The 12,306-nt window shown below is 40.2% G+C and overlaps 1 protein-coding gene across 1 annotated transcript in view; it reads right to left on the bottom strand.

The window, feature by feature from the left end:
- Positions 1–9,089: 9,089 nt before the first annotated feature.
- LOC137261907 (uncharacterized) overlaps positions 9,090–12,306 on the bottom strand; it is a 45,011-nt gene continuing 41,794 nt past the window's right edge. The window contains exon 5 of the mRNA XM_067799725.1: positions 9,090–10,536. Within this exon, the coding sequence (XP_067655826.1) occupies positions 10,034–10,536 (503 nt within the window). The 3' untranslated portion in view covers positions 9,090–10,033. The remainder of the gene's footprint in view (positions 10,537–12,306) is intronic.

The following is a 12,306-nucleotide window of genomic DNA, read 5'->3' as shown; positions in this document are numbered from 1 at the left end:
GTGACAGTGTTATTTTAAATGGTTTGTTTATTATACAGTTTTCCGCATTATACATTTCATAATTCCTGAATGAAAGTTTTCCTTGAATACCTTGGTGTCCCACTTCTTCAGGCAATACATTAAACTCAGAATTTATGTTAACTTCTTTCACTGGCGGATTCGTATCGCATTGCATGGATAACTTTGATGTTTGGGCCACCCATTTCCAGAAGACCAAATGCTGACATCATTGATGAGATGTCTCATTGATGTTGAAAGGGAGAGCTGCCATGGAGGACGATGAGATACTCCAAATAATCCTCAACGTGCTGTGAGGGAATAACTTTTCCACTGAATGTAGTTGATGGCAAGTTTTGTTGGAAACACAATTATATCAAATGTCAGGATGTTACCACTTCCATCGAAGCTGAGCGTTCTCCAATTCCAAGTATCGACTTTTGATCGACAACTCCTACTGGTTTCATTTATCATTATAAAGGTGTATCAGAAGTATTTGAAAAAATGTCAAAATAGCTGCACACTGATCCGTGAATGTTGTTTATTCTTTTGAAATTGATCAACATAAGTAATATCTAAATGATCTATTTAATCATTAACGTAACTTGTGGAATGGGAATAACTTTCACAAAAACTGTTTCTCATTATACCAAATGGAATTTGTTTCTGAACATGGTCAAGATTGGATATTCTTTTGCACTTACGTTCTATACTAAATACTGAACTTGACGATCTATTTGATCATTAACGTAACTTTTGGAATCGCCTGTGACGGCGACAGGGGCATTTCAGCCCTTCACTTGCAGATATAGATTAGTATATCAGTTATACAACGCCAATGCCAATTCTATGACGTTCATGGCATTTTGATCGTACAGTACATCTTTGATCCCCGCAGACTTCTAACACTCTACGTCTGCTTGATAACGCACCTTAATGTCCTTAACATACACAATTCAAGTGATCAGTTGTATGTGATGAAGGTTGAAAGGAGTGTTTCTGACTTGCCCCTTTTTGCACTTGCTTTTGTTGACATCTTACACAAGGGATCGATTGTCTGCATAACTGTATACATAATGCTGACTTATGAGTTTTTCTAAAAGGCTCTCGATAGTTTGAGTCATTTAATGATTAACTGGTATGGACGCATTTTGGAGCAATATATCGAATACATTATCGATGTGGTTGGAAAGACTGTAATGTTTTGATGAGCCTTCATTCTCAGTAGAGCTTGGATTGTAAGTAATATGTTTGTCATGTAAGGTCCATTTGTTACTTGCACAAGGCGATCTCAGTGCAACGTAGATCACACACTCTACTCTAGCAGAGAATTAAGGTAACTGTTGCACTACGAAGCCTTGTGGAAGAAGGTGCAAGGGCATACCACGTGTTGGAATATGCCGAGCTTGTATTTGTCATTCAGTATGGTGCGAGACAGAAAATTACATGCGGCCCTTGAGCTGTACGTTTTGCTAACTGTGTTGACAATTATCAGTGTTTGAAAGATGTGTTTTGGTGAGCCAGTAATCAAATCTGTTTTACTAGCTGTTAGCACATATAATTTCCAAGGATATGTATACGCGGAACTTTGTTTGCATGAGTAGTTTCCATTGTAGATGCAGTGCAACGACTTCAAAACGTTTCAGAACGTCTCAGTGTTCCTGACACGATGAAGGTTCAGGGAGGATTGTGAGTAATCAGTGACTGGATGCAACATTATCATGAATTAATATTCGGGGATGTGCAGTTTCACATGGGCGAACGGTTGTATATGTCTATAGATAATACGGTAATACAGGCTTTGGTACTATCTGTTTCGACGGAGGACTGTCCTCAGTTACGGATCCATAGCAATTAACCTGATTCATGAGAGCCAAGACCACGAGTCAGATGCGAGGCCATCACATATCGTTTTCCAGGAGAGAGGTTCCGACACATTATGAGCTGTAGATTGCTTAAAACTTTCACTGTTAACGGGATCAGTGGCAATTTCAGAAATGCTCCTCATTTCTGGATAGCCATATGTCCGTGTACATTTCTTCATCAAGTAGGTGTCAGTTGAGTCTGGGAACCCTTACCAGTTAGACCGGATTTACGTAACGGTTTATTAGCACATGAACTGGAATAGACAACTCAGTACACATAACGAATATCAGTCTTCAATAAAGATACAGTTCTGAAAGTGTACAATAGGATGTGTTCCCAAAACTGACAGGAAGGCATTTTGTCTGTCAGCTTTGACTTACATGTAAGAGTCGACAGTTTCGAGTTCTAGAAGATAATCATACTCACAATTAATGATTAAAAGGAATTTAGAGATATACAGTAAGAAAACAACAAAAGCAAGTGCAAATAGGGGCAATTCAGAAACACCCCGTTTAACCTTTATGTATGTTAAGGACATTAAAATGTGTTTTCAGGCAGACGTAGAGTGTTAGATGTCTGCGGGAATTAAAGATATACTGTACGGTCGAAACTCAGTGAGCGTCATAGAATTGACAGGTATACAACTGATGTACGAATCTATTTCTGGAGGAGGCTGAAATGCCCTTGTCACAGTCAAATAGATCAGTTGTTCTCAAACTCTTTAGACAACTTCCGCATGATGGAGATTCTGTTTATTCGCCCAAACAAGTGACAGATTCCGTGAAATATTCGCAATGATTTCTTTACCATACCATTTTGGAAATTTCACGCACACAAATGAGAACCGATGTTCCTGCCCTTGTACATTGATGGCAGAACGACATGGTGCATGAAATACCTACAACATCTGGTCATTTAATTTGTTTTTGAAATACAGAAATCAGTTACGTTTGTTTGAGTTCTTCCGATCACAGAGACGTATGACCCTGACTTTCTGATAAGAAAGCTGACCATCAGCCTCAGCAGATGTTTAAAGGTTCAAAACCAGTAGCATCAGAGTATCAGAAAAATAGATAAAATAGAGCCATGGTTTGTTACCTGGTTCAAGTTTGTCGGCATACAAATAACACTTTCAAGGAATGTGACAAGAAATCTTCAACGTCAGCCATTCTACGGATAACTGTCTCTCCATGACAAGCAAAATGGTGTTGGAGACTTACTCCAGCCTGTAACAATTCCTTTTCCAGAATCACCCGGTGTCGATATAAATGTCGTTAGAATCCTCCCAAATTAGTTTTGTGCACGAATGACAGACGAAATCTGTGCATTCGAGCTTGAAGATTTTTCGCTTACGACAAAACAAAGGTGTGCAACTCTGAACACTAAATTGTAATGCTGAGGTCACGGGACATTCAATGTCCCCTATAACAATATCTTGAAAAAGACAGTTTTAACGCAAGGCATTGTTTCACATAATATTACACACTGGAGTTTCGAATGCAAATTCGAATACAAATGTCCAAACATTTAGAAATTTTTAAATTCTCGACTCATTATTCTTGTCTTTCTCTTTCTTTCTCTTACTCTGCCTGGCAATGCAATATCATTATTGACCAATCGTGCTCAGTAATGCTGATGTTTATCAAATGGTTGAATGACGTGTCTCGCTGATGAACGGCTCAAGTTTCTTCATATTGCCATAACGGTAGATTATCATTCTCCATGACCTATCAAAAGTAATGGTGTCTGTCAACAAACAGATGGGATATTATGGCGGACCTGAAACCAGTTTGAGCTCTGAAAAGAGACACTTCACCTTTATGATATGCCAAATAATACGCCTTCACCACGGTCAGGAATGATTGATGACCTAAGAGGCATTGCAGAAGGGACGCTCACGGCATTGTCTGAAGAGCCTTATACGTCGTATTCAGTGGGTGCAGTAGAGGTGGGGTAGTCTACTGGTTAAAGCGTTCGCTCGTAGCAGATGCGGGTTCGGTTCCCCACATGGGCATAATGTATGAAGTCTAATTATTGTGTCTCCAAGTATCACTATAATGTGATACTTGCACATTTCTTAAAGCGGCGTAAAACAACACTCACGCATTCAGTGATTTTAGAAAAATAATCTTTGGAGAATTCGTACCCTTGTGGGTGTCAGAATCATGACTATGTTTGGGCTCGAATGCCAAAGTCGTACCATGATTCTTGGCTGCTCACCAAAGCCTGCATATAGCCGTCAATCACCTTCTGTATCAAGATGACACACTTATATACAGCGGTACACTCATTGTGTACAAACGAACCTTCCGACAGTGTGCCTAGTTTGTGTTTGAACCGTTTTGGATTATATGTAAGGGAATTTCTAATTTCAATCATTACAGCAGGACTGGCATTGGAAGCATTAGCTTTAACCAACTTGGTTAGTGTTAGGGTGATCGAGTGAGTGAATATATTTTCGCTTTCACGACCAGTGAAAGCTTTTTCTTCAGTCCCCCATAACACAAGAAATACGGTGGCTGCTTAAAACTAGAACTGTATAAACGTATCAACGTATCACTACACGCTTGTTACCTGGTAGTCTGTTTTTCATATATCAAGAAGTGATTTTCGTTTCCGAAATACTTTGATAAATTTAGAATCAACGCATCAGAGCTTCAAACCTCCTTTCAACAATGTTTTTTGTCATATCACGGCATGCAATTGCAAGGAACAGTAAGTGAGTCTGCTTTGCTTGTTCTCCTTGCAGTCAGATGTCAACAAGGAATATATACTTGTGGCCATGCTCCGATTCTGCGAGACTTACACTCCGGTGTAGATGCTTTTCAAACATACCACAAAACGTTGAGACTATCATAAACTATTTACGCTCCAGCAATTCCCAATTTGGAAACCAATTTCATGGCTTTAAGTAAATCGATATGAACCGTATCCCCCTAGTGTGTTTATTTTTTTTTAGAAAAGATAAACCTTTGTCTTGAAAGGTCACTGTTTCTAATGAAAAATGTATTTCCTCGGCTGGTAGTGGAGTAAGTTATTTCCCGGCCCTTAGCAATCTATTTCTGATATTTTATCCTGGTTATAGACAAATCGTGTCCAGACTCGTTTCTTGATGGCATATAATGACGTCCTTATTTCAGTAGATACCGACTGGAGTAACAAGGATCAGACAATCTTAAAGGAGTATTTGACAAGATTCAGTATGAGAGACAAATCGGCATAGCTTCTGTAGAATGTCATATCCATTGGACCAATCAATAGTCATGGAGACAATGATACTGAGTCATGTTTGAACACTAAATTTACATTTATCGCCCATGGCACTAGTCTTCTGATATTTTTAAGGTTGCTGACTATGAGTTAACGCCTATAATTCCGAAAGGACGCAAAGGTAATCACGCCTCAGGTTTTGTAAAAAACAACAACATTCGCTTGACACAACAACGTTTGAATCAATCATTTCAGAGAAAAGAATGTACGTTTTCGGACAGAAATATGGGCCAGAATTTGTATTGGTCGGTATCTTGACTGTTTTCTCTTTTTCCTTCACATCATATTGTTTCTTCATTTTTTCATAATTGTATGACTGGTGATATATAATTTATTATATATTAGTTATTACTCATACTCCCAATCACCATTTGAACAAAACCCTTATAAGCCGAGACCAAAGAAATGTGGTGATGGCATAGTGTGTCAGTTATGTTTTCAAATTATTTATTGCTTTGACTCTTCATGAACATTACGGTATCAAATGAGGAGTTAGTGCCTTTGTAGAAATGTCTAGAAAAGAAACTGTGTCAAACCATTTCTTTTTCTCTTTAGAGAACGATCCCTTCTTAACTGTGCAGCCTAGGCCATTTACTTTGGCTTCCACAAGTAACATAAACATTAAATATCGCAAAAGTTCACGGTTTATAGTGGCTTAATACTACTTATCCTCAGTACTCAGTCTCTTCCCCTATGTATCTCAGAGGGTGCCGTTTATGAGTGAGTGAGGAACTATGGGTTTAAACCCGCATTGTACAGAATTTTAGTTAGGTCACGGCATGTCGGCTTGGAGTGCGGATGGATTAGAACAATGTCTCTGACTTGTCACTTGTGTGAAACACTCAAGCACGGGAATTGTATTGAGAAACCTAGATACGGGATTCAAACTCAGGGCCATGGGTTTCTGGCGTGTCTAAGGGACGCAACTCTTCATAGCGATTCGCGTGGACTGGGCCACTGGGACCCGTGACATACCCGCGTTACGTGATTCCTCAACTACCATTCATTACAGTCATGACGTTGATCAATAATTCAATCAATCGGAAGGAAATAGTTCTCCAAGACTTGCCAAAGTGGTAACATATTCGTGTCATCAAGATCAAGGTTTCACATGCCCCTTGTAATCGAAAACAACCCATTTCACCTTCAGTCCCGAATGACATTTATCGATGCTCGTTTATGTGTCTGGGATTTCAGTTTAGCTACAGTCAATAAACATCGAATGCCTGTATGTATAGATCTGAATAGCAGCCCAAATTGGTTACAGGGAATTGGAAACATGGTCTGCAAGTCATTTATGGTGCCAAATTAATCAAGGGTCTCTGCTTGCCCAAAGGACGAACATGATATATTGTTTTACAGCGACGTAGAACTCATTCAAAGTTACATGTGCATGGTCTGATTATACACACCCCCACCACCACCACCCCCCACCCCCCCACCCCCCACTCAAATCTCCACACCACACCTCCCCTTTCTCTTCCCCTTTCATTCCCCCACAAAGAATCAATGACTCTTGACAACCCTGTTCCATCACTGCCTTCAGAGAGTACAATGCGTTACAACGTAAATCAGGTTGTGTTGTTGAAACCCGGCAGGATTAGGCCTCCGAGTCAGTGTATCAGAGTGTGCAGGAAATGCAATCGAGGCACTCGATACTGTGTATAGTTGAGGTCGGGAGTGTTTAAATACCGTACAGTGGAATCAGGCATTGTTAATTCTTGCGTCATATTGTTCAAATGAAAGCAGAATATTTTGCAACAATTTAGAAAGAGTAGGCCACTGCCATGCAGATTAAATTTATTGAAACTGCGACATGTAAAGGTATTCTGTGATTCTTTCGCAACAGTTCATTAACCAGGCAACACGAGCTAGTAGAGGTTGTCATCGAACGATCATTCTGAGCGCTGCTCAATTCAAACACGAGAGTTATAGGTCCGTGCACATTAATTAGTAAACTCGTTGTTGGTCACACATGTATGTCTGAAGTCTAGCATTGAGTCATCTGTCTTTATGGGATCAAAAATAGTTCTCGGCAATACTCCAGCAATATGGCGGCGACCTGTAGACAATCCAGACTGGGCTACACAATCCAGTGATCAACAGCATCGCTCTACGCAACTGCAATACGATCACATATGTCAACCAGGTTAACACGCATGAGTTACTGAAGAACAATACAATAGTACATTTTCCGCTTCACGAGATCTCACGATATTCTCGCCGTTTTTCCATAGCAACCGTTGCCAGTGACGCGACAAAGGACACGCTATCTGCTCAAAATGGCTTCAGTACAGTAGGAAGTAGCTTTTCTTCGAGTATTTTTTCTGAAAAATGGATTTCAAGAACTGGAAAGTGCCCGAACTCAAACAGTTTCCTTGAGTGTCCGAACACCTTACCTAAAGCTATCAAGCTTGCGACATTCAAACGCCCTCGTCGCTAAAACTTATGAAGATGTGCCGGAGACCCTTATAAGCATGACATATATGAAACATAAGCGTTATCAAATGTTTCAAAGATTGACGTCTTATGAACGCTCCAATATTCTCTTGATCACAAACCCTAAACACAACGCATGGGATGCACGTGCAGGGTACAGTAGCCCCACGTGCATGGGGTGTCATTCTTGATCTTGACGGTTTTCAAGAAATCACTGTACACCATAAATTTTGACAATAATCTTGCACCACACAGTTGTTACTGTTTGTTTCTAGCTGTTTTTAATGTTTGAAAATGAAAATCGTACACATGCAAAATCCACGTCATGCACCAATCATCTTTCAAGAGCGATTACTGTACGAACAACATTGCTCATAATGAAATGGAGTGAGTGAGGTTTTATGCCGCCCTTATAGCAATATTCCAGCGACAACATGGCGGGGGACACCAGAATGGTCACACTCAAGTGCAAGTGGTGATCCATTGACAAAACATTCATTATTATCCTGTGAGTATTAAATCACTACTATATATATATATATCACAATGTTTCCATGTACATTAAAAATGAAGTTCCCCTTGTTTTAAAAGAGTATATGGTTGGGTCGATACGTTTTCGTTTTGTTTATGTGTGTATTGTTCAAAATAATTTCCATTAAATGACAACATTCAAGTGACTTCATGTTTTAGGAACCGGTGCCATATAGCTGGAATCTTGCTGAATGCGGCGTAACACTAAATTCACTCACTCATGGTTAAAGTAAACGTGTGTGTTTTTAGATTAACGTTACTGTGTGCTTACGTCCGTTTAGGTTCCACAGATTTACCTGCAAGTATCGACTGAGGTTAAATGCACACTGGCAGGTGCATGAGTCAGAAACGCTGGCAGAATCCATGGCAACGAGATAGAAAGAGGTACAGAATCCCCTAACACGCTGATTTACTGCTTCTACAAATGGTCGTATCGCCACAGCTAAAAACTATCTGGTACATCTGGCGGACAAATCCAAGAATGTATTTCATTCCTGTACTACGAGACACTTAGTTTTACTCACTGGAACTTAGAACTGGTGGAAGAGGATCGTACATATGTCAGTATGTACGTGCTTACGTGCGCGAACGTCTCTCCTTCCACTGATGTGAAAGAACACTTTACCAGTTTCAACCTTTCACATGACTGTCGCCTTACACAATGCGGCCATATAGCAGTCGCGGAAATGTCTCTCGATTTCAAACTTGTGTGTATTTGTTTTAGCAAAATAATCAATAAATATTAATAAAATAATTTTCCAAGAACCGGAAGTTTTTTTTCCAAAAACTTAAGTACATAAGGATTAGAAGGACCTTCGCGTTGTTTACAGTGAAATCAAATCACGCATTCCGCCCGGCCCGACTTATTACGCAGACAGCGGAATGAGCCGACTGAATCCGAATGACTGGTCCGTAACATGTTGTGGCCAGATCTATATTCTGCAAGATAACAAAAAAATATATATATATATTACATGACGATGAAAACACATGTACTGGTGTTATTTCCAACTTCGATTTGGAACATGTTGCAAAGACGTATTCGATCGTAATATGTCTCCAGCATTGAATTCATTAGACGTAGTCTGTCTTATCTTAACGATGCGTTAATTCGACAATCGCAAGTTCTCAGGGGGCTGTAATTAACTCCGAGTGACTTTACATGATTACTTTACAATCTCGTCCGGTCCTGGCATTGAAAATAAACACAATCAGCGTCACAATCCCCACAATGACTGAGCGTTGAGCAAGAATCAAACAATCAAACATCACAGAGTTTCCATCAGCGTTCACAATACTGCTTCTTCATCTTGATTATTGTTAACACCGGTAACGTCACTGAACATGGTGCTTGACGATCCACAGGCATCACTGGGCCGGTCAGCTTGACAGATTCCGTTGATCACTGTTATATCAAGGCATATAAATATACATTAAATGAGAAAGCACACTGTGTCATTCCCGTTAAATATTTTTATATTCATGTTACGGTAAGAACGGAGGAGTAAGAAGCGGAAAGTGGTGTGTCGGGCAGTTGCAGAAGTTTAAAAAGTCTTGGACTACATATTGGTGACTTCCAAGAGCCGTGTATGGTACTAACAAACCTGTGCAAAGCGATCTTAACGCTAATGAGACCGTAAGCCCCATACATCTACACAGACTTAAGGTAGCCGTAGAGTTAAGGTTGTCAGCCCAACAGACACACTATCAGATTTGTGATGTGAGCAAGCAGGCATAGGTTCCTGGCTCGACAAAGGGACGCAACTCCCCAACGTTGCGGCGTCCTAGAGAACTGGGTCACAGTGCCAATATCACATGGAAGAATGTGAAATAAGTGTTATAAGACTGTTTTGTATGTATGTGTGCGGGGGGAACTAGAATGAGCCGAGATGAATGAATTAGGGACGGCAGTGTTTAGAGATAAGATTGGTCACACAGGCACTGGTGTTGCTGCTTGTGAATTAAAAGATCTGCTCGTGTTACTTTCCGATTTGAAAACTCCATTTGATGTCGTGCACACTCGCAGAATGTTACATCCGATTCTCCGGATGATTATGAAGGGCGTCCCATCCACAATGCACCAGATGATATACAGAGACAATCGGTTGATATGAACTAGATATGTCATACCTAACAATGTCGAAGGGGAGAAGTGGGTTCCCCGAGCAAACAAAATATTGATAACGATGAACGCAAGATGAGTTCCAAACGATAACCACGACACAAGCGTCAACGCTTTACAGAAGTGAAGATCATCCCGAAGTGTAGATTTGTCCACAGCGCCTCCTAACTGGAACTCGCGAATACAGATGGCGCTGCCGCAAAGAAGAGCTATTGCGCATGGCAGAAGTGCAGTGAGCAGAACGTTGTAGGCCATCCATATGTCACTATGCTGGTTGACGGAAGTGAAGTCACCAGCGCACACGCCCATTTCTGAAACACGAACACCCAGTTACAAAATACTAGCTCTACAGCATCACATGTTCAGCGTTAATATTTCCATGTCATTTAGGCAATAATCATGATATTTTATCATAACATGACATTTTCTCCATAAATATTTCAAGATGCATAGTTCAAAATCACATGTTTAAATATGATTCAGCATTAATGTTAAAATTCTTGTGCTTATATAGTTTATCACCAATATTCCAACAATAACATTTAGTAACGGGAATATTATGATGCAATTTGCGACACGGGTTAAAGCATAAGCTCAACACTATTGCTGGTATAATATCATGGACACGAATGAAGGAAGACATGGAAGGACCAGCGTTCCTTTTCTTTTCCAGGTTTCATTCCAAGGCATGTATTGCACTGTGGGTGAAAGTCTGGAAATAAATAAAGGAACACTTGTACTTCATGTGTTCCTTTATTAATTGCCATGAGTATATACTATTTTATGGTACATTGCCTGCTAGTCTGTCCTGAAGACAGTGCCATCGATTTTGTAAGGCCAAGATTCGATTTTCTACAGTTGTAATAACGATTGCGGTTTATAGCGCCTTTAGAGAAGCGATGAAAAACAGACCAACTTCTAGTATATCAGTCAGTGTCACAGGAAGTCCAAGCCACAAAAGTTCCTTCGCAGCCACGCTTCTTCACGAAACTGACATAAAATAAGAACCAGGTGATCATTTATAAACTCTCTTATTTTGTCAGTTACAGTGGGGTAGTCCAGTGGTTAAAGCTTTCCCTCGTCACGCCGTAGACCCAGGTTCGATACGCTACATGGGTACAATGTGTGAAGATCATACCTGGTGTTCTCTACCGTGATATTACTTGAATACTGCCAAAGGTGGCTTAAAACTAAACTCACTCATTCATACTCTTGTTTTGTCAACGTCGTACTCCACAGCATCGGTGGTTGTCCTACCACAGACCCCCAGTTCCCCCAGTGAAATTTGTAAATACTTACCTATAGCGATCTAATTATATGTCTATTCAACATAAAAACGTCTTAATAAAATCAGACACATATGAATGAATGAATGAATGAATGAATGAATGAATGAATGAATGAATGAATGAATGAATGAATATCAATCATCCATTATAAATTCGTTTTCACATTTTCCTGAAAATATCCCTATGGCAGGCGAGTCACTTAATCATAGCATCAAGAGTGTTAACACCAGGCACAGCCACAAAGGCTTATGCGGATCAGCACGGGTCAGTATTCTCCGGCATCAAAGTGAAAGTGCGATACCTCTGTTGAGGACTGGCGAATTCAGCAGCTTGACAGTGATACAGGCCCTGTACTCTTAATCCTATCGTAATAGAATGAGAGGAAAATGGCGACTTCCTTGTAACGAATTTGGATTTCCGGAACAAAGGATTCACGGCTTTTAAGCATCAATCATCAATGAGGAAATCGATCGCGATGTCGACATGCGTGATTCCTAATCGTTGCTATCTACCTAAATAGTCTAGATGATCATGGCTACAGAAATGGAAACGAATTATGTGGATAAAATACACGGGGTCACCGTCATAGTGTTCATTAAATAAGCTGATTAAGCACCTCATCGACAAGAAGCATAGCAGTATTGACCGATTAATGTTTAATAAACCCCGCAGATTGGTAATCATTTCAAGACTTCTCGAACAAGTAGGGTCCACACAGCTTTGAACAACAGGCTCATGAACCCACACAGATTATGGGTCCACACAGCTTTGAACAATGTTGTATAAGTCGCA

Source organism: Haliotis asinina, chromosome 14 (genome assembly GCF_037392515.1).
Source record: "Haliotis asinina isolate JCU_RB_2024 chromosome 14, JCU_Hal_asi_v2, whole genome shotgun sequence".
NCBI lineage: Eukaryota > Metazoa > Mollusca > Gastropoda > Lepetellida > Haliotidae > Haliotis > Haliotis asinina.
This window is presented reverse-complemented; position numbering and strand designations above follow the sequence as displayed.